The sequence below is a fragment of the Gopherus evgoodei genome, chromosome 14 (assembly GCF_007399415.2).
Source record: "Gopherus evgoodei ecotype Sinaloan lineage chromosome 14, rGopEvg1_v1.p, whole genome shotgun sequence".
Taxonomy (NCBI): domain Eukaryota; kingdom Metazoa; phylum Chordata; order Testudines; family Testudinidae; genus Gopherus; species Gopherus evgoodei.
Window position 1 is genome coordinate 4,268,810 of NC_044335.1, and position 22,580 is coordinate 4,291,389.

The 22,580-nt window shown below is 44.8% G+C and overlaps 1 protein-coding gene across 13 annotated transcripts in view; it reads left to right on the plus strand.

Moving 5' to 3' along the window:
• The window catches only part of RTEL1 (regulator of telomere elongation helicase 1), a 112,316-nt gene that overhangs the window by 76,321 nt on the left and 13,415 nt on the right, over positions 1–22,580 (plus strand). For 12 of the 13 annotated variants that reach the window (XM_030533576.1, XM_030533574.1, XM_030533583.1 and 9 more), the window contains 4 exons: positions 4,862–4,957; positions 12,014–12,224; positions 18,797–18,934; positions 19,622–19,738. In XM_030533576.1, coding sequence (XP_030389436.1) covers positions 4,862–4,957; positions 12,014–12,224; positions 18,797–18,934; positions 19,622–19,738 — 562 coding nt within the window. The remainder of the gene's footprint in view (positions 1–4,861; positions 4,958–12,013; positions 12,225–18,796; positions 18,935–19,621; positions 19,739–22,580) is intronic. The other variant, XM_030533581.1, reaches the window with a different exon arrangement.

Consider the following 22,580-nt stretch of genomic DNA (forward strand, 5'->3'; position numbering starts at 1 on the left):
TGAAAGTCAAGCTGGACAGGGTGAGAGTTATCCTCCTGGTCCCGTCAGCGCTGGTTTGGCATGCTGTTGGATCTTTTGGTAGCTGCCCCTCTTCCACTGCTTCTTTGACCAGAGCAACTGTCACAGAACCACGGCAACTTGCTGCATCCGAACCTGGCGGCGCAGCTTGGCTGTTGTGTGGCTGAGCGTGGATGAAAAAGTTTGTTTGGCCCATGTTCAGCAAGTTTTTCTCAACAGCAGGAAATCCTTGACCAGGGCAACCTACCTGGCAAAATGGAAAAGGTTTGAGTAATGGGCCTTGGAATGGTGCCTTCGGGCCAAGCAGGCTTCGCTGCAGGATGTCCTGGACTACTTGCTGCATCTTAAACTTCAAAGGTTGTTCCTCTCTTCTATCAAGGTCCACGTGGCGGCCATCTTGGCATTACATCCGCCGGTTCAGGTCAGGTCCCTCTTTGCCAACCCCATGACGGTGCAGTTCTTGAAAGGGCTGGAGTGCCTCTACCACCACGTCCGGGAGCTGGTCCCACTGTGGGACCTGAATCTTGTGCTGTCCCGGCTCATGGTTCCCCCCTTCGAACCCTTGGCTCCTGCTCTCTCCTACTCTTCTCCTGGAAGGTTTCTTTTTTTTGTCAGCCTATAGGGTATCGGAGATCAGGATGCTCACTTCAGAACCTCCCTATATGGTTGTATTCAAGGACTTCTACTTCTTCAGCTGCACCTGCACCCGGAATTTTTGCCTGAGGTCATGACCCAGTTTCATACTGGCCAGGATATATATCTACCGGTCCTTTGTCCTAAGCTTCATGCATCAGAGGAGTGGGGGCTACACACCCTGGACGTAAGAAGGGTGCTGGCTTTCTACATAGATAGAACAAAGCCATTCTGTAAGTTGACACAGCTGTTCGTGGCGGATAGGATGAAAGGTCTATAGTTGCAGTTAATTCTTATTCGTTTTTATAACATTGTTAGTGTATATAGTTAAGAGGGGTTCGGGGATTAGCCCCTTCCCCGCACCCGGGGCCCATGCCCAGTTCACCGGGTTTCAAACCGTGCTCAGCCTGTCACAAGCCGATGCCAACAGGAGATCCCCACAACTCCTGCCTTAAGTGCCTCGGGGAATCCCACCTCACCGATAAGTGCCGAATCTGCACGGCCTTCAAGCTGAGGATGAAACAGGAGCGGGACTTTCGTCTCAAACAGCTCCTTATGGAGGCAGCTCTTACTCCTCCGCCCTCGGCACCGAGCGCTGGACAATCCACTGGCAGAAGCGCTTCTTTGGCACCGGATCGCACCTGTACTGCTAAGGCCTCTCGGCACCGACCATCGCTGGCGCCGGTGTCTGCTCAGCACCGTTCTCCCTCCCCGTGGGTGAAGAGACATAAGACTCCCGCTGCTTCCGTGCCACCTGCACCGCAGCCAGAGCACCCGGCTAGATCGGACCGCCTGGCACCTACACCTGCCGCGGCACCGACAACGTTGACACCGTCGATTCCAGTCCCACAAGGGCCGTCGAGTCTGGTACCTGAAAACTCCCCGGCGAGAGCCATGGTTGAGCTCACTATTCCCTCCACACCGGAGACATTTTCCACGACGAGGGAACTGATTGCGGTGACAGAGTCTGCCCTGCCTCAACCCCCGGCACCGCCAGTGCAGGTCATACAATCTGTAGGCAATACGGCCTTGATGAGACCACGCTCTGTCGGCACTGCAGAGCGGCACCGCTCACAATCGCGATCCCGCCGGCGTTCTCGGTCCCGTCGCCAATCCCGGTCCCGACGCCAATCGCAGTCCCGGCACCGATCCCCTTCTCAGTACCAATCGCACTCGCAGCACCGATCAGCGTCTCGTTTGCCAGCCTGGTACTCTCAGCACCGATCCAGCTCCCGGCACTGCTCCAGGCACCGTGACTCTTGCAGCCTGCCTCTTCGCCCAGATCTCATAACCCAGGACCACGTCAGACTTCACCACCCAGACCTGCAGTCCCTTCACCTCACAGCATGGCTGCTGCGTGGTTAAGCCAGTCCAGTTACGTTGCTCTGCCTCAGTACAACAAGTACTCCTGGGTAGCAGGAAACATTCCACTCGGTCAATATATCTGGCCAAGTGGAAGCGTTTCTCTGGCTGGTGCAAAACGCATAATGTTACTCCCACCGAGGTCTCAATCTCCACCATCTTGGACTACCTCTGGTCTCTCAAACAACAGGGTCTAGCGGTATCATCACTGAGGGTGCACTTGGCGGCCATCTCTACCTTCCACCCAGGGGAAAGTGGCCACTCCATGTTCTCGCACCCTATGGTTTCTAGGTTCCTCAAGGGCTTGGACCGCCTATACCCCCAAGTACGCCGTCCCATCCCAACCTGGGACCTCAACCTGGTTCTAACCAGACTTATGTCTGCCCCTTTCAAGCCGTTAGCAACCTGCTCACTACTATACCTGTCTTGGAAGACAGCTTTCCTCGTAGCCATTACATCAGCCAGACGAGTCTCCGAGCTTAGGGCTCTCACGGTGGACCCATCGTATACTGTGTTTCCCAAGGATAATGTGCAGTTGCAACCGCATCCAGCTTTCCTCCCTAAAATGGTATCAGCCTTTCATATCAACCAGGATATCTTCCTTCCGATCTTCTTCCCGAAGCCACACTCCTCACGATGGGAACAACAGTTGCACTCCCTAGACATCCATAGAGTGCTCGCATTTTATATCAAGTGGACAAAACCCTTTCCTAAAACGCCCCAACTCTTCATCATGGTGGCAGACTGAATGAAGGGCCTACCTGTCTCCTCCCAGAGGATCTCATCTTGGGTGACGTCGTGCATCCGTACCTGTTATGACTTGGCTCATGTTCCCTTGAGTCACCTCACCACACATTCTACCAGGGTTCAGGCTTCATCTGCCACCTTCCTGGCTCATTTACCCATCCAGGAGATATGTTGCGCAGCTACCTGGTCCTCGGTCCACACCTTTGCCTCACATTACGCTCTGGTTCAACAGTCCAGAGATGATGCGTCATTTGGATCAGCAGTTCTACATTCTGCGACATCTCACTCCGACCCCACCGCCTAGGTAAGGCTTGGGAGTCACCTAATTGGAATCAATATGAGCAAGCACTCGAAGAAGAAAAGACGGTTACTCACCTTTGTAACTGTTGTTCTTCGAGATGTGTTGCTCATATCCATTCCAAACCCGCCCTCCTTCCCCTCTGTTGGAGTAGCCAGCAAGAAGGAACTGAAGGGCCGTTGGGTTGGCAGGGGTATATATCCGATACCATGGCGGCACCACTAGGGGGCGATCCACCGAATGTTGCTAGGGTAAAAATCTTCCGAACGTGCACGTGGCACGCGCACACCTAATTGGAATGGATATGAGCAACATATCTCGAAGAACAACAGTTACAAAGGTGAGTAACAGTCTTTTTTCATGGGCAAGAAGTGAGAAAATAAGTCACTTGATATATCTGCTTTCTCAAAAGGAATGTGGAGACCTAAAAATTTGGGATCTCCCACTGCTTCATCAGTGTTGCTCAGATGGGCGTTTTCATTATCTTTGGCCCTGCTTATACTACTAAGGGAGTGTCTGTTGCAATTAAAATATTGTACCCCTCTCCACACTTCCCCAGCACATCCGTTCTCCTCTGGGACCTTGTGTAGTCACAATTTGAAGGAAAACTTAACTAGTGCAGCTCACCCTCTGCTAGCAATGATCAGAGCTCTAGGGTAGAGCTGCCATCAGTGTTTTTACCATTGTGTCACCTAGTGCTGTTCTGACTGACTTTGAACGGTAAAGCTTCTGCATGACTGCATTAGGTTTTTACTTTTAACATGCTAGGCAGTGACCTTGTCTGATATATCTATTGAAAGGAGGGAACTCAGGGTCGGGGAGGGAATCAGAATCCTATTTGTTAACATTTAAATCAATCTTTGATTTTAAGAAAAAATGTAAAAAAAAAAGCCTTATTTGAATTTTCAACCAACTGCCTCAAGGTTCAGTTTATAATAAACTATTGTCTTCTGAATAAATAAAATAAATTCAAAATGTTGAAAAGGATCAGTATATTAAGAATTACATATGCTTAGTTTTCATCACAGCAGATTCATGACCTTGTACTCTGCGGTTTGCTTTATGAAATGCTGGAAATACAACTGGATGAAGACTCTTCATAGCCTGGATTAAGGCATGACTTGCTGGTATTCCTTAAAACCCAGTTCTCTTAAGGCCAGATTTGCCCTCATAACCTTTGTGGTCACAGAATAGTCCTTGGGAGGGAAAGAAGCTAAGGAAGGAACACAGTTCCTCTTGATGTGAACTTTTGCAGTGCTTTGTCAGACAGTTGTCCAGTTCTCTCTCTGCATTGTTAAAGATGTCTATATAGGGAATATTTTGAATTAGTTTTGCATACGATGGTCATTTCAAAATTAAAAATAAGATTGCCTGATGGAGAGCAATCTCCACAGGTTAGGTTTATCTCTAATTTCTATAGCTCTTTGATATGAGGATCTCTGGAGGAAGTAGTAAGGAACAAAAGAGTGGCCTCTGCCTCACTCACTCACTGTAATGCCAACATCATTTTCTAGTTAAGACCATTCCACACATTCAAATGAATGTGTTCTTCCTCTCTGCACTTCCCTATATCTTATTTCTTTGTTCCTCTGCTTCATTCACTGTCTTCTGAATCATCCAGTAGGCGAGTGCCTTTCCAGAAACCCAAATTCATGTGCTTCATTGACACAGTTTGTCATGATTTGCTTTGTCTCCTTGGAGTGATGTCACTGTGAGGGTTTAGCTTTCTTTATTACAGAAAATGACAAGAAGGGAAGGGAAGGAAACAAAATAAACTAAAGCCTTTTAATGCTGTCTATACAGGCAAAACGTTTATCAACACTCTCCCTTCAGTATGAGAAGAGGTTAACAGATGAGCAGAAAGGAGGAAGAAAGAAAATAAAAATAGTCAACAATCTGGTATGTGTTTGTATTGAACAGTTTATTTGAGATAAAAAGATTGCACTAGATAGCTTACGTATTTTATAGGAGGTGCATGTAGCACACTGTAGTTAAAGTTACCCAACAGTTTCCAGTATAGACCCTGTTTCCAATTTCTTACATCTTGGCCAAACTTAAACCAGAAAATTTCCATGATGAGTGTGTGACTCAGACTGAATTTTAGGGAGAATTTTCAGCTACAGTGGTCCAGCCATATCCAAAAATTAAATTAGGGGAAAATAAATTGTTTTGCCCATGTTGAAAAAACAAAATCCTACAACCACTGAAGAAAAAAGTTCTAGCACCTTCAGGCTTTGGAGCAGGGACTTGAAATTTGGCAGGGATGTCACCCTAGTGTTAGAGATGTGCCTTTTCCATCCCTATGAAAATATGTCCAAATTTGGACAAGTTATAAGCATCTGAAAAATAGGAGTTTCTACAAGTTCAGTAGAGGTTGGTTTGTTTGTCAGCTAAAATTTCTGAAGATTCTGTCTGCATTGAGCATGCTCATAGATTCTAAGGCCAATAAGGACCATTGTGATCATCTAATCTGACTTCCTGTGTAGCACGGGCTCTAGAATTTCACCATATAATTCCTAGAGCAGATGGTTTAGAAAAATATCCAATCTTGATTTAAAAGTAGTGAGTGATGGAGAATCCACCACGATCCCTGGTAAATTGTTCCCATAGCTAATTATTCTCACAGATAAAAATGTATGCCTTATTTCCTGTCTGAATTTGTCTAACTTCAGCTTCCAACCACTGGATCGTGTTATACCTCTTTCTGCTAAATTTGAAGAGCTCATTATTAAATATTTGTTCCTAGGGCTGTCTTTTACTCACAGTTAACTCGTGATTATTTTAAAAAATTAATAGCAGTTAATTGCACTGTTAAACAATAGAATACCAACTGAAATTTATTAAATATTTTTGATGTTTTTCTACATTTTCAAATATCTTGATTTCAGTTACAACACAGAATACAAAGTGTACAGTGCTCACTTTATATTATTTTTTATTACAAATATTTGCACTATAAAAATGATAAACAAAAGAAATAGTATTTTCCAGTTCACCTCATACTGTACTGTACTGTACAGGTACTGTAGAGCAATCCCTTTATCGTGAAAGTGTAACTTACAAATGTAAATTTTTTTTTTGTTACATAACTTCATTCAAGAACAAAACAATGTAAACTTTAGAGCCTACAAGTTCACCCAGTCCTACTTCTTGTTCAGCCAATCGCTAAGACAAACAGGTTTGCTTACATATATGAGAAATACTGCTGCCTGCTTCTTATTCACAGTGTCACCTGAAAGTGAGAACAGGTGTTCACATGGCACTTTTGTAGCCGGCATTGCAAGGTATTTACGTGCCAGATCTGCTAAGTATTCATATGCCCCTTCATGCTTTGGCCACCCTTCCAGAGGACATGCTTCTATGCTGATGATGCTCATTAAAAAAATAATGCATTTATTACATTTGTGACTGAAATCTTTGGAGGAGAATTTTATGTCTCCTGTTCTGTTTTACTTGCATTCTGCCATATAGTTCATGTTATAGCAGTTTCAGCTGATGGCGTGTTCATTTTAAGAACACTTTCACAGCAGATTTGACAAAACGCAAAGAAGGTACCAATGTGAGATTTCAAAAAATAACTACAGCACTCGACCCAAGGTTTAAGAATCTGAAGGGCTGTCGAAAATCTGAGAGGGATGAGATGTGGCGCATGCTTTCAGAAGTCTTAAAAATGCAACACTCAGATGTGGAAACTACAGAACCTGAACCACCAAAAAAGAAAATCAACTTTCTGCTGGTGCATTTGAGTCAGATGATGAAAATGAACACATGTGGGTCTGCTTTGCTTTAGATCGTTATCAAGCAGAACCCGTCATCAGCATGGATGCATGTCCGCTGGAATGGTGGTTGAATCATGAAAGGGACATATGAATCTTTAGCGCATCTGGCATGTAAATATCTTGCAATGCTGGCTGCAACAGTGCTATGTGAACGCCTCTTCTTACTTTCAGGTGACATTATAAACAAAAAGCGGACAGCATTATCTCCTGCAAATTGTAACCAAACTTGTTTGTCTGAGCAATTGGCTGAAGTATGACTGAGTGAACTTGTAGTCTCTAAAGTTTTACATTGTTTTATTTTTAAATGCAGCTATTTTTTGTATATAATTCTACATTTGTAAGTTCAGCTTGCATGATAAAGCAATTGCACTACAGTATTTTTATTAAGTGAATTGAAAAATACTATTTCTTTTGTTTTTTACGGTGCAAATATTTGTAATCAAAAATAAATATAAGTTGAGCACTGTGCACTTCGTATTCTGTTGTAATTGAAATCAGTATATTTGAAAATGTAGAAAACTTCCAAAAATATATAAATAAATCATATTCTATTATTGTTGAAAAGCACAAATAATCGTGATTAATTTTTTTAATCGCTTAACAGCCCTATTTGTTCCCCATGTAGGTACTTATAGGTCTATAGACTTATAATCAAGTTACCCCATAACCTTTTCTTTGTTAAGATAAATAAAGTCTATCACGATAGGTATGTTTTCTAATCCTTTAATCATTCTCATGGCTCTTCTTTAAACCCTTTCCAATTTATCAACATCATAAGAACAGCCATAGTGGATCAGATCAATGGTCCATCTAGCACAGTATCCTGTTTTCCGACAGTGGTCAATGCCTGGTGCTTCAGAGGGAATGAACAGAACACATAGTCATCAAGTGATCCATCCCCTCTCACCCATTCCCAATTTCTGGCAAACAGGCTAGGGACATCATTCCTGAATTGTGGGCACCAGAACTGGACACAGGATTCCAGCAGCAGTCACACCAGTGCTAAATAGAGAGGTGAAATAACTTCTACCCCTGTTTGTGTATCTAAGGATCACATTAGCCTTTTTGGCCTCTGCATCATGCTGAAAGCTCATGTTCAGCTAATAAGCCACCACGACCCCCCAAATCTTTTTTTTAGTCACTGTTTCCCATGATAGTGTCCCCCATCCTGTAAATATGATGTACATTCTTTGTTCCCAGATGTTCACGTCTATATTTTGCCATATTAAAATGGTTCCAGCTCCTCACAGATTCTGTGTGCTGACCAGATGGTGCATCTACCATCCCCACAGAGCACAGGGCAACACGGACTGAGCAGGACTTTCCCTACCGCTGCTCCTAGCAGGGACTCTTTTGCTGCAAAGCATTGGAACTAAGATGTCTTTCTTTTGTTCTCAGTGTTGCTTTCCCTACTGGTACCCCAGCAGAAACAGCCTGACTTGGATGCAGAGTAGTGAAGAACAAAGGGACAAGTGGGAAGAGATGCAGAGCTAGGGGACAAGGGCAGGAGCCTGGGTGGAAGGGAATTTGGAGCGACAGGCCCAGGAGAGATGAGGAGGAAGGCAGGAGCCAGAGTGAGGAATGATAAGAGCAGATGAGGAAGAAGGGAAAGAGGGGAACAGGATGGAAAGAACAGGAACTGAGTGCGTGGGGAAGTATAGGAGCAAGGTTGTCGACATCCAGGACCTGCAGGAGAGGAAATAGCATCGAAGTACAGAGGCAATTGCTGGGAAAGGGGAAATAGGAGAAGAGGAGGACAAGGAAAGGCTGTGGGGACCGGGACAGAAGGGTTTCTTATCTCTAGAGCACAATCCCCTACCAGACCTGGAACTGAGAGCCCATTATTCCTGAGATTCATCATTCCTTTGCTGTCTGGCATCTAGCTGTGAAACTCACTGCCAAAGTATGTCTCCTTCCCCTCCAGAGGCATGTCCACATGAAAGATATTAGCCTTCTACTGCTACTAGTTATTTCAATTAGCTTGAGTGGTAGAGGACTGTGCTATGGGTCTAAAGATCCTAACCCTGCTGTTGACTCATGTGTGAGTCAGTATGGTTCCATATGGTGGAATTTTTGGTTTTGTTTTTTCAATTTTTAAGTTAAAAAACCAGGAAATTACATAAAGGTTTCAAAGTCAAGCAATCATTTGGTAGGGAATGCCTGCATTGAGGTTGCTTGTGAAATCTGAATTAGACCCTCTTGCGTAGATGCTTTATATTATATATTCTTTAATTACATGACTACATACTATTTTTTCCACAGGATTCCTACCTCATTTTGTGCACAGGGATTGATAATGCTCTGGGAATGTATCATGGTTCTGTAGAGAAGTTGACTGTTGTCTATAGGACCTCTACCTCATTTGTGCAGACATTTGAAAGGTGTGTGGTGAATGACGCAGCCATCACGTAATTAAAGACTGCATTATAATACATATTCATGGCAGGGGCTGAATTAAGGTTGATGGTACTGCAGTGCCATTGATACACTGCTGACACCTAGCTTTGTCTCCTTATCCAGTATAGACAGTACTGGGCTCATTTGAGGATAGGCTGAGGTAATTAATGTCAGTAGAAAGGGTGAAGTATTTTGAGGCTCTTCCTGGAACTGCTTATGCCCATTTAGTAGAGAACATCTTCTCTCCCATTACAAGATGGCGTGCCACCTCACAGTTCTTTTGCGCTGCTCATGGAGGCTCAGATAGCAGCCATGACCAGCTGTGACTGGCAGAAAGATTACATGCTAACTTCACAGATGTAGACTTAGCCACAGTGAGCCATGCTTTTATCACCTCAGGGCTAAGCTCTTGCAGTGCACTGTGAAGATGACTCAAACAATGGTAGGTTCATCATGCAGCTGTCTGCCTGCAAAGTAGGACAAACTGATATGAGCACTACACGCAGACTGCATATGCTTCTGGAGCCATTTCAAGATACTGATGTTTATCTTCAAAGCCTGAAATGGATTAGGAACTAGCTGTTGAAATGACCACCTGTCGCTCCACATCCCACCATGGCAGTTGTGCTCAGGGATGCTGAGCCTGACAAAATCCAGGCTTAGACAGGAATGGGAGCAGGGCCCTCAGCAGTGGAATTCACTGGCACCTAGATCATGCTGAATCAGTCTTGTAGCCCTCAGGGTGATTCAAGACTCATCTCTTTTGGCAGGCCTTCTCCTAAGAACAGAGTTGTGCAATGGACCTGCCTGCCCTAGAAAGCAATCCACCCAGAGTTCAGTTCGTCTAAAGCAGGCAGTAGTAATCCATGAGGAAGGGGATAAGAATTTGTTCCTCTTCCTTGAGGGAGGGAACAGGTGAACATCTAAGTTTATGTGAATGACCCCAGATGTTACAGGGATTAGTGTCTTAGGAGCATATATAATAAGAGTCTGGGAAATTGTTTCACACACAGGTATTGGAATTCCCCAAGGAGTCACCCTTTGTTGTCCTAATGGATATACCCAGGGGGAAAGGCTTATGAGGAAGGGGTGTATTAAAATATACCACAGGCATTCTGTTCTGATTTATGAGCACACTATGATTCAGACCCAATTAACACAGCTGCTATCATAGAGTAACTAGGGAAGTAACAACAGAAATATAAGTTATATCCTTAGGAAAATCCCTACTGTGTTGCACTGTACAAGCCTATCTCCTGAAATTCCTACTTCCATTCTGGAGTTACAGTGGCTAAGCATTAAACCAGGGGTGGGCAAGCTTTTTGGCTTGAGGGCCACACCTGAGAATGGAAATTGTATGGTGGGCCATGAATGCTCACAAAATTGGGGATGGAGTGTGTGGGGGGGGTGAGGGCTCTGGTTAGGGGTGAGGGCTCAGGGTGGGGCCAGAAATGAGTTCAGGGTGTTGGAGAGGGCTTCCGGGGGGGAAGTTGGGGCGCCAGCTAGCAGTGTGGGCTCTGGGGTGGGTGTGGGGATGAGCTGTTTGGGGTTTAGAAGAGGGTTTAGGCTGGGACCAAGGAGTTGGGAGGGGATCAGGGTTGGGATGTGGGAAGGGGTGCAGGCTCTGGCTGGGGGTGCAACCTCTGAGGTCAGACTGGGGATGAGGTGCGGGAAGGTGCACCAGGCTGGGATCGAGGGGTTTGGAGATGGGGGAGGAGGATCAGGGCTGAGGCAGGGGGTGGGGGACCAGGGGCAGGCTCCAGGCAGCGCTTACCTCAAGTGGCTCCTGGAAGCAGCAGCATGTCCCTTCTCTGGCTCCTACGGGGAGGCACGGCCAGGTGGCTCTGGGGACCGCCCCATCCGCAGGCACTGCCTCTGCAATTCTCATTGGATACGGTTCCTGGCCAATGGGAGCTGTGGCGGCGGTGCTTGGAGTGTGAGCAGTGTGCAGAGCAGAGTGCCCTGGCTTCCCCTACATGTAGGAGCCAGAGGGGGGCCATGCTGCTGCTTCCGGGAGCTGTGTGGAGCGGCCCCTGACCCTGCTCCGTGGCTGGAGCGCTGGAGGAGGGCATCAGATTCGGCTTGCAGGCCATAGTTTGCTCATCCCTGCATTAAACCCTACCAGCAATAATATTCCATCTAGTGGAGAAGCACTGGGACACAGGCAGCGAAGAATCATCTCAGTATTCAGTGAGGGGCCTTTGGGAGAACTTCATCTTCCAAAATAACTGTTTTTAACTGTCTGGTTCTGGGCATTTTTCAGATTCCCTCCTTTTCATGATTGAGGAAATAAATTTTACAATGCTAGATTCATCTCATTGCCTTGCTTGCCACTGTGCGTGTGTGTTTGTCAGCATCCTAAAAGAACCATGAGCTAAACTCCATCTGTTTCACGGAACCCATGCTGTACATACACAGAGGATGGCTAAATTCTTCCAGGGAGCTGTGAATTTCCAGCAGCCGGACACAATTGGGTTTGTGTTCCCTCCTGCAGCACTGAAACTTGTTTATCAGGAGATGGTGCATTGGTAATGCACATTTCTGAGCAACTGCCATTATTTATAAAGGAGTTAACAGGATGTTAGTCACTAATAAGCATTGCATTAAGTTCTGTGCTGTGTAGTTAACTCATGTCGTCTTTATTGATTGATGGTGGCTGTTCTGCAGCTAGCTGAGGTGCTATATGTTGAAACAAAGTTCCTGGGCTTACTTATTCCCATTTCAATTAATCTGTCCAATGCATCCCATTTACCAAAAAACCTTGGTGGCCTTTTTGCAGCAAGCTGACAAAGTAGCAGACCCTGCTGAGCCAAAGAAGACCAGGGCCACATTGTTCATTGCAACAGTGAAGCAGGCCCTGAGCCAGCTACACTATGATCTCTTCTCAAAGGCTCTGCAGCAATACAAGAGGACCGATGACTTCCAAGCCATGTTATCGCAAATGAGCTCTCTTTTCATGGAGGACCAGAAAAAGCATATCCTGCTGCGAGGTATGGTGGTCTCCCTGAATGTATCCTATGGGGGACAGTTTTTTTCCTTGAGATCTTGTCTCAAACAAAGCAAGCACTTTTGTGTCAAGTAGAATGCAGAAAAATTCCTTAATAATCCTTCCCATTTATATAGAGCTTTACATTTTCAAAGCACTGTGCAAACATTAATCAACCTAGCCATTACAAGTAAGCTTCTATATTAAAACAGGCCTTATGGTTACATGAAATAAAATACACAGTTTACATTGTTAGAGAATTTATGCTTTTCATGCACAACTAATACATGAATAGACTGTAATATTGATAGGAAATATTATCTTAATCCAGATCAAGGGTGGAATTAAGACACTGTGATTGTGAGAAATTGATTATGTGCATTGGGGTGGTTTGATGTTAGAACTGAAAGTGACATTACTTTAGAGCTGTGGAGATTCTGTCTTTTTGGGTAAAGGTGATTGGGGTGCATAAATCGTGTCACTGTGAGGTTAGCATGGATAGTAATTTTGGTTTGACAGATGATTTTCTTTATTTTTGATGATTGTGTTGATAGGAAGTGGACCTGAGCTACCTTCATTCTACACTGAAGTTTTATGTTTTGGAATTTCCATGTTTCTTTACTGATGTTATTTATGAGCTTTTAAAATAGGAATGGGAGGGGACTGACTGGTTGCGTAGTGGGTAAATGATATGGGCAGCTACTGTGAAAAGGGAGCTGGAAAGGAAGGCTGGTGAGCTGACCAGCATGGCTCACTCCTGAATACCTATCAATCCTGTCCTGGCACTTGGTTTTAATATGCAGTGCCCCATGAAACTGAAGGAAGGAACAATCAGTTTCACACATACAGAATGGGAAGAGACTGTCTAGGAAGGAGTATGGCAGAAAGAGATCTAGGGGTCATAGTAGACCACAAGCTTAATATGAGTCAACAGTGTGATACTGTTGCAAAAAAAGCAAATGTGATTCTGGGATGCATTAACAGGTGTGTTGTAAACAAGACACGAGAAGTCATTCTTCCGCTTTACTCTGCGCTGGTTAGGCCTCAACTGGAGTATTGTGTCCAGTTCTGGGCACCGCATTTCAAGAAAGATGTGGAGAAATTGGAGAGGGTCCAGAGAAGAGCAACAAGAATGATTAAAGGTCTTGAGAACATGACCTATGAAGGAAGGCTGAAGGAATTGGGTTTGTTTAGTTTGGAAAAGAGAAGACTGAGGGGGAAATGATAGCAGTTTTCAGGTATCTAAAAGGGTGTCATCAGGAGGAGGGAGAAAACTTGTTCACCTTAGCCTCCAATGACAGAACAAGAAGCAATGGGCTTAAACTGCAGCAAGGGAGATTTAGGTTGGACATTAGGAAAAAGTTCCTAACTGTCAGGGTAGTTAAACACTGGAATAAATTGCCTAGGGAGGTTGTGGAATCTCCATCTCTGGAGATATTTAAGAGTAGGTTAGATAAATGTCTATTAGGGATGGTCTAGACAGTATTTGGTCCTGCCATGAGGGCAGGGGACTGGACTCGATGACCTCTCGAGGTCCCTTCCAGTCCTAGAGTCTATGAGTCTATGTTGATATGTCAAACATTATAATACCATCATAACACACCTGCAGCATAGCACAAGGCTGAAGGCCCATGAGTCCTGGCAGCCCAGAAGAAATTGTTGTATTGTTCTAGAAAGTGCCCTGGATTGTTATTAATGTCTAAAAATGAGAGTTGTTATCAATAGATTTTTAAGCATTTGAAACTTTGATTTCTTAGCTGTTGCTGTGGATAAGAGCAGTTACTAGTTTAGGTCAATTGAAAGCAATTGTTAGTGGTTTAGAAGGAATGTGTGTCTGAGATGATGGTAAGAGGCAGAATCTGCTCTGGGAAGACGCAAGAGAGGTCTTCTGGGGATTTTTTAAAAATTCCAGTGCTTTACATTTCTGAGTTGACAACGTTCATATCTTCCTCATATGCTCTAGGGAGTTATTTGTTTTTGTGGTTCTTTTCCTTTGGACAAAATATTTTTTTTAAATCCAAAACACTTATCAGCTGATTCTGACTTTTGCTGTTACTTACACTCATTTTTCTCCAAATGGCAATAACCTTTTCTAACACAATAGGAGTAGTTAGGGAAGTGGATAGGACTGAAGAACTTGTGGATCTAAAGGCGGAGGAGGCCTGGAATTACTTCAAGTCAAAGTTGCAGAAACTATCAGAAGCCTGCATCCCAAGAAAGGGGAAAAAATTAATAGGCAGGAGTTGTAAACCAAGCTGAATGAGCAAGCATCTCAGAGAGGTGATTATGAAAAAGCAGAAAGCCTACAAGAAATGGAAGATGGGAAGGATCAGCAAGGAAAGCTACCTTATTGAGATCAGAACATGTAGGGATAAAGTGAGAAAGGCCAAAAGCCATCCAGAGTTGGACCTTGCAAAGGGAATTAAAACCAATAGTAAAAGGTTCTATAGCCATATAAATAAGAAGAAAACAAAGAAAGAAGAAGTGGGACCACTAAACACTGAGGATGGAGTGGAGGTTAAGGATAATCTAGGAAAGGCCCAATATCTAAACAAATACTTTGCCTGAGTCTTTAATGAGGCTAAAGAGGAGCTTAGGGATAATGGTAGGATGACAAATGGGAATGAGGATATGGAGGTAGATATTACCACATCCAAGGTAGAAGCCAAACTCGAACAGCTTAGTGGGACAAAATCGAAGAGCCCAGATAATTTTCATCCAAGAATGTTAAAGGAACTGGCACATGAAATTGCAAGCCCATTTAATGAATCAGTAAACTTGGGTTGTACCATACGACTGGAGAATTGCTAACATAGTTCCTATTTTTAAGAAAGGGAAAAAATGTGATCTGAGTAACTATAGGCCTGTTAGTTTGACATCTGTAGTATGCAAGGTCTTGGAAAAAATTTGAAGGAGAAAGTAGTTAAGGACATTAAGGTCAGTGGTAATTGGGACAAAATACAACATGGTTTTACAAAAGGTAGATCGTGGCAAACCGACCTGATCTCCTTCTTTGAGAAGGTAACAGATTTTTTAGACAAAGAAAATGCATCTAATTTACCTAGCTTTCAGTAAGGCATTTGATACGGTTCCACATGGGGAATTATTAGTTAAATTGGAAAAGATGGGGATCAATATGAAAGTTGAAAGGTGGATAAGGAACTGGTTAAAGGTGAGACTACAATGGGTTGTACTGAAAGATGGACTGTCAAGCTGAAAGGAGGTTACTAGTGGAGTTCCTCAGGGATCGGTTTTGGGACCAATCTTATTTAATCTTTTTATTACTGACCTTGGCACAAAAAGTGGGAATGTGCTAATAAAGTTTGCGAATGACACAAAGCTGGGAGGTATTGCTAACGCAGAGGAGGACAGGGATATCATACAGGAAGATCTGGATGACTTTGTAAACTATAGAAATAGTAATAGGATGAAATTTAATAATGAAAAGTGCGAGGTCATGCATTTAGGGATTAATAACAAGAATTTTGGTTATAAATTGGAGACGCATCAGTTGGAAGTTAAAGAGGAGGAGAAGGACCTCGGAGTATTGGTTGATCACAGGATGACTATGAGCCGCCAACGTGATATGGCCGTTGAAAAAGTTAATGTGGTTTTAGGATGCATCAGGCGAGGTATTTCCAGTAAAGATAAGGAGTTGTTAGTACCGCTATACAAGGCATTGGTGAGACCTCAACTGGAATATTGTGTGCAGTTCTGGTCTCCCATGTTTAAGAAGGATGAATTCAAACTGGAAGAGGTACAGAGAAGGGCTACTAGGTTGATCGGAGGAATGGAAAACCTGTCCTATGAACGGAGACTCAAAGAGCTTGGCTTGTTTAGTCTAACCAAAAGAAGGCTGAGGGGTGATGTGAATAAATATAAATATATCAGAGGGATAAATATCAGGAGGGGAGGAATTATTTAAGCTTAGTACCAGTGTGGACAAAAGAACAAATGGATATAAACTGGACACTAGGAAGTTTAGACTTGAAATTAGATGAAGGTTTCTAACCATGAGAGGAGTGAAGTTCTGGAACAGCCTTCCAAGGGGAGAAGTGGGGACAAAAGACATATCTGGCTTCAAGACTAAGCTTGATAAGTTTATGGAGGGGATTGTGTGATGGGCTAGCCTAATTTTGGCAATTAATTTGGCAACTGATCTTTGATTATTAGCAGGTAAATATGCCCAGTGGTCTGTGATGGCATGTTAGATGGGGTGGGATCTGAGTTACTACAAAGAATTCTTTCCTTGTTGTCTGGCTGGTGAATCTTGCCCACATGCTCAGAGTTTAACTGATTGCTATATTTGGGGTCGGGAAGGAATTTTCCTCCAGGGCAGATTGGCAGAGGCCCTGGGAGTTTATCACCTTCCTCTACAGCATAGGGCACGGGTCACTTGCTGGAGGATTCTCTGCACCTTAAAGTCTTTAAACCACAATTTGAGTACTTCAGTAACTCAGACATAGGTTAGGGGTTTGTTACAGGAGTGGATGGGTGAGATTCTGTGGCCTGCATTGTGCAGGAGGTCAGACCAGATGATCATAATGGTCCCTTCTGACCTTAAAGTCTATGAGTTAGTGTTACAGTAAATCTCAGGTTTTTCATCTTTTGATTTCCTAACTAATAGTTCATTCATGTCCCCCACACTTTACTGTTTTTTAAATTAGAAATAGGAGAACAAATGACTGAATTAAGGGAGTCTCCAACCTGTGCTCTTTTACTTTTCTAATATCATTATTAGTTGGGGAGGCAATGGAGGGCACAGGACTATGAGTTGGAAACCTGGGTTTTATTCCCCGGTCTGCTGATGACTTGTGTGATCATGGGCATGTGACTTAACCCCTCTCTCTGCCTTAGGGCTTGTACACTCTATAAAATTAAGTCAACTTAAGTCGACGTACAGCCACAGCCGTTATTAAAACGATGGTTCATGTCTATACTTGCTCCTTCTGTCAGCAGTGAAGCTTACACCAGGTGTCGGCAACCTCTGGCACATGGCTTGCCAGGGTAAGCACCCTGGCGGGCCGGGCCAGTTTGTTTACCTGCCGTGTTGGCAGGTTCGGCGGACTGCGGCTCCCACTGGCCGTGGTTCGCCATCCCAGGCCAACGGGGTGGTGGGAATCTGCAGCCAGCATGTCCCTTGGCCTGGGACGGCGGACCGTGGCCAGTGGGAGCCACGATTGGCCGAACCTGCTGATGCAGCAGGTGAACAAACTGGCCCGGCCCGCCAGGGTGCTTAACATGGCGAGCCGTATGCCAGAGGTTGCCAACCCCTGGCTTACATCAACTGAAGTGGGGCATTGTGGGACACTATCAGCTGGAACCCAGTGTCCCTGGGGCTGACAGCCTCAGCTGTAGGCACAGAGATCACAACTGCGACCCCTATCCCTACAGCCCAAGCAGTCAGCCTGGTGTGGGATTACAGCTGTTAGCCCCCCTGTGCTGGCAGCCCCAGCTGTGAGCCCTTGTCACAGCAGGGAGCCTACCAGCAGTGAAATTGACATTCTTGTGAGTTTCACGTCTGCAATTATTTCACATTTCTGCTCTGGGTCCTGCTGTTGGCCTGCAGGAGGCTCCTTTCCCGCAGTCCCTCACCAGGAGACGGCAGCTGCGTGATGGGCCGTCAGCACCGGGCCTCGGGAGGCAGAGCTCCTACTGTGAGCCCCGCTGCTGTCTCTTGGTGAGGGGTTGGGAGTGAGAGAGGACAGCCCAAGCCCCCTGTCCCTGCTGCCTCCTCTTGTTGAGGAACTGAGAGGGGGAGAAGAGCCCAGGTCTAGGTGGCGGCTGGGCTTGGGCTCTCCCTCCCCAGTCTGTCCCCAGGAGGCAATAACAGCTCTAAGCCTGTGCCCTACTGACAGATCGAGCTGTCAGCGCCAGGGGTGGGATGGGGAGGGGTCCAGCTCTCTGCCCCCTTGGCTAACACAGACACTGTCACCCTAAGTATATAGACATAAGCACTACGCCTCTCGTGGAGGTGGAGTTACTATGTCTATGTAGCGGGCTGCTTACTTTGATAGAAGCAACAATGTGATGTAGCTGCCTTACATTGATCTAACTCTGTAGTGTAGACCAAGCGATAATTTCTTCACCTTTTTGTAAGTGCTTTGAATTCAAGGAGTGAGAAGTATTATATAAGCACTTAGTAGAAATAGCTGCAGTAACAAATTTTTTTCAGTGTGTCCATGTAATTTTATAAATATGTGCAACTGTGACGTAGGGTAAAATTCTCAAAAGCACCAAAGTCCCATTTTCAAAAGTGAGTTAGGCACTTAAGAGCCTGGATTTTATTGAGAGTAAATGGACTTGGTCTCTTAAGTCCCTCAGTCACTTTTGAGAATTGAGAATGGAACTTAGGTGCTTTATACGGCTCCAAAACTTGTCTCTCTCACCAACAGAAGTTGGTCCAACAAAAAATGTTACCTCCCCCACCTTGTCTCTGAGGCTTCTAAATCAGATTGAAAATTTTACCTGCTGTCTGAACTGCAAGTTCTTCCAGCAGCAGGTGTCTGGAATTTTCTGTGTGTTGGGATGTATAAATTTCATGTGTGAACTTCTTTCCTCTTTCTCTAATGAAAGAATTTTACCAGTTCGTTCGACCTCAGCATAAAAAGCAGTTTGACGAAGCATGCTGTAGTCTGACTGGAGTGGGCTGTGGCTACAAACCCGAACACAGCCTCCTGCGAGAGGAAAGAGAGGTGTTGGCCAAGAAGGCAGGTGAGGCACACATAGCTGAGTGCTTTAATAGATGTTTTCCATCTGCTCAAAAGTATTGGTAGCAAATCTGCATCAGCCGATTTCCATGACTGTGTAAGCTGTATCTCTCCATGAGATATAGAAGGTGGAAGTTAGAGAGAGAGAGAGAGAGAGAGAGAGAGAGTGTGTGTGTGTGTGTGTGTGTGTGTGTGTGTGTGTGTGTGTGTGTGTGTGTGTGTGAGAGTGAGAGTGAGAGAGAATAACTTTTGTTAAAACTGCAAATTAGTTAGCCTGGAGGCTGAAACATGGATCCTGTCAATCTGGAAGGGGTTATAGAGGGACAGGGGGTTGTTCTTCTGAGTATAAAACAGTGCAATATAAGGCAATGCCTGCTGTGTGTGATGTTTCTCGTTACAGTTAGATAAAATACACAGAGTTTGGCTATGTCATCCTGAAACCCAGGAAAACTTTGTGACTGCAGAAGGTTGGGATCGTGGAGGAGCAGGGGGGAGGCGGGTTTGATATTCATTCTCCTGGTCCTCTTTTCATCAAAAAAAATGCACCAAGTGGTTTCCAGGTGCAGTGCTTGAGGAGAGAGATACTAGGAAATTCCATGGTTCTGATGGCTCTATGAACAGCTTTCCACATACCTTCTGAAGGCTGGGGAGCTTAGACATTCACTGTTAGCTGACTAGTTTAATTTAATAGGGGAAAAGCAGTGTCTGCCGAAAACAACATTCTCAGAGGGTTCATCCAGCCAGCTAAACTCCCAGCTGCATCTGAACAAGGGAGGATCCCACCTGATCTCTGGGCTGAATAAAACAGGTACGCTTTCTATAAAGAAATAGCAGTGCAAATTCCCTGTTTGATTGTTGTCTGTCAATACCCATCCATTGTTTCTTGTCTTATTTTTAGATTGTGAGCTGTTTGGGGGAGAGGCCATCTTTTTGTTATGTTTGTACAGCACAAAAGGTCCTTGTCCATGACTGGGCTCTTAGGTACTTTGGCAGTACAAACAACTAATAAATTGCGTCAAGTGGAAATGGATTTTGCAGCCTCTAAACTATGCTAGCATTATATAAAATGAAACACCAAGCACGTGATTTAAATCAAGTGTATGTGAAGGTATAACCACCTAAAGTCAGAAGTTTGAGTTAAGGGTGTGTCTTTGCACCTGATTTATTCCAGGGTGAGAAATGTGATCTGAGCACAGGAACTGTTATCCTTCCAGCCATTCAGCAGCCCCTATCTGTTTTTTCCAGGCTTTCAAGAAGAGAGCAGTTTAGGACGGGTGGGTTAAATGAAACTGGTTAGGAAGGTCCCACTTACAGCCTGGCCAGCAGGTGGCTGAAAGCTTGGCTAGAACAACACAAATGACATGTTGTGATTGGCGCTGTCTCTCTGAGGGCTAATGGACTGATGGATCAAGATGATCAAAGTTAGAAAGGAGAGGCTTAGGGGTATTCATATTTTGATGATGGTATTTTACTTGTATGTGTCTCCATGGCGTTTGGGGTGCAATCCAGACCAGCGAGAGGTTGTCACCCCTTACCCTGTAACCCTGAGGGCCTCACAGTGCCTTGGTACAGTAGCTCCCAGCCTCGGACACTCACAGTCAGCAACAAGCATGCAGCTCTGTGTATCTGTGTACTATGCTATAGTTCAGCAACTCTGACTATAGCAGCCTGTCTGCAGCCCCACTCGCACTTCCACCAATCTTAGTTACAAGCAGCAAGATACTCCAACACACTCCCAGTCCCTGATTTTCCCAGAATTGTGTGCTCTGCAATGTTCAGGCCTCTGCTGGACAGTTTAGAAAAATATTAAGGTTAGTTTGTTCCTTAAAGAGATAAAAGAAGATCACAACTTATTAACTTAACTGGGGTAAATACACCCTTTCCTTCAAACACAGCACTGAGTTGCTTTATAGTAAAAATAAAACAAATTTATTGAGATAGTAAATGGTGCCAACTAAAAGGAATAAAAGTAGAGATGGTTACAAGCAAGTAAAAGTGAAAACACACCTCTAAAAGTCTAAAACTTAATCTTGTGAGGTACAGACTTTGTTCAAGATGGTTTCTCTCAATGATCTTCCTCCTTCCCGGTCATGGCTGACTTTCCCTCATGCAGGACTTTTCACAGAAGTACACAGTGCTAGCTTCCCTTGTCTTCCTAGGTGAAAGATCATTGCCTAAGCAGATTTCTCACTTGTATTCAGTTTTCAGAGGCTTCAAAACCCATTTCTCCCCTTGGTTGAAAGACCCATTTTTCTGTGCTTGCCAAGAACTTTGTTCCCTTGTGTCTGTCTAGTGATGGGTGCCAAAGATGGCTGCTGCTTTGAGGAGTGTCCCTGTGGGTGCCCCACTTTAGGTGAATCTACATCTCTGCGCTTGTAATCAAAGATTTTTAGCAGCAGTGCCTGGTTGGGTCGCACATGCACTGTCCCCATCTTGCACCACCTCAGGCAGTTACATAGTGTTGTGCGACCAACCCCGCTCGGTTCCTTCTCTACTGCTCTTGATTTGACGGTGCACTGCAGCACTTCTGTACTTTAGCTTTCGCTAGTTTTAACTTTACAATATTTGTTGGTTAGTAGTTAGTCAATAGTTATTTATACTTCCGTTTATTTTCTTTTAAAAAAAACAAAACCTTTTTTTCTTATCGTAGGAACTTAAGTTTCAGTTGTTAGGACACTCCTTAGTGTAACGTGGTTACCCTGCATCGTGGGAGAAACCCTACTTTGAGGGGCATGCCTGGCTTCCTGGGTTTTAAACATTGCCTTACTAGTGACTCCTCAGTCCTGGTCTCTGATGGGCACTCACAGCATGTCTGCTGCCTTGGTGAGACACACCTCAAAAGTGCACCCACTGCCACAACTTGAAACCCTGTGCCAGGAAGGCGAGAGACTTGCAGCTAAAACTTCTCATGATGGAAAAGTCTTTATACTACACATCCGATCCGGGATCACTGACCCTTCCAGGGCAATGGTTTCCTATGGTGGCATCTGACAGAGGTTCTCCTCCATGATCTCTGGAGAAGGAGCATTCTGCCAAGAAGGCAGCAAAGAAGCAGGTTTTGACCTCTCCTCCTCAGGAATCTGCCAAAAAGCGGTGTTCCCTGATTTGATAGATCCCGTCGGTACCAACCGCACGGAGACCTTCCATCTCTGAGATAATGGGACCGTCTGGTACCATAGGTATCTCACAAGCAAAAGACCCTAAGTAGGCTGACTCAGAAAAAGGCGGTAAAAGGTGACCTACAATCCCTGCCTCAGTACCGTCGGAGCCGCTCAAACATGCAACACCAAGCATCTTGACAAGGCTACAGACTGTGGCACCACCTTCTGCCTCTGCAGTGCAGAGCGCACAAAAGGCATCAGTACCACCACCACCACCACCTTCTTTGGTACCAGTGCTCTTAGTACTGCAACTGTTTCTCTGCCACAAAGATCTTCTGGTGTCCTCACAACCAGAATCTCCACGCCTTGGTATCAGCCTCACTCCAGAATGCTTGGTACTGAGCCATCTTACTACAGCCCCCAGATCAGTTCCTCCTTTATCTAGTGATGAGGATGAAGGTGAAATCTGCTCCTCCCATCACTCCTTGCCTGTCCACGCAGCTATTAGACCAGACCCACCAGAACACCACAAATATCACCCAGGACTGT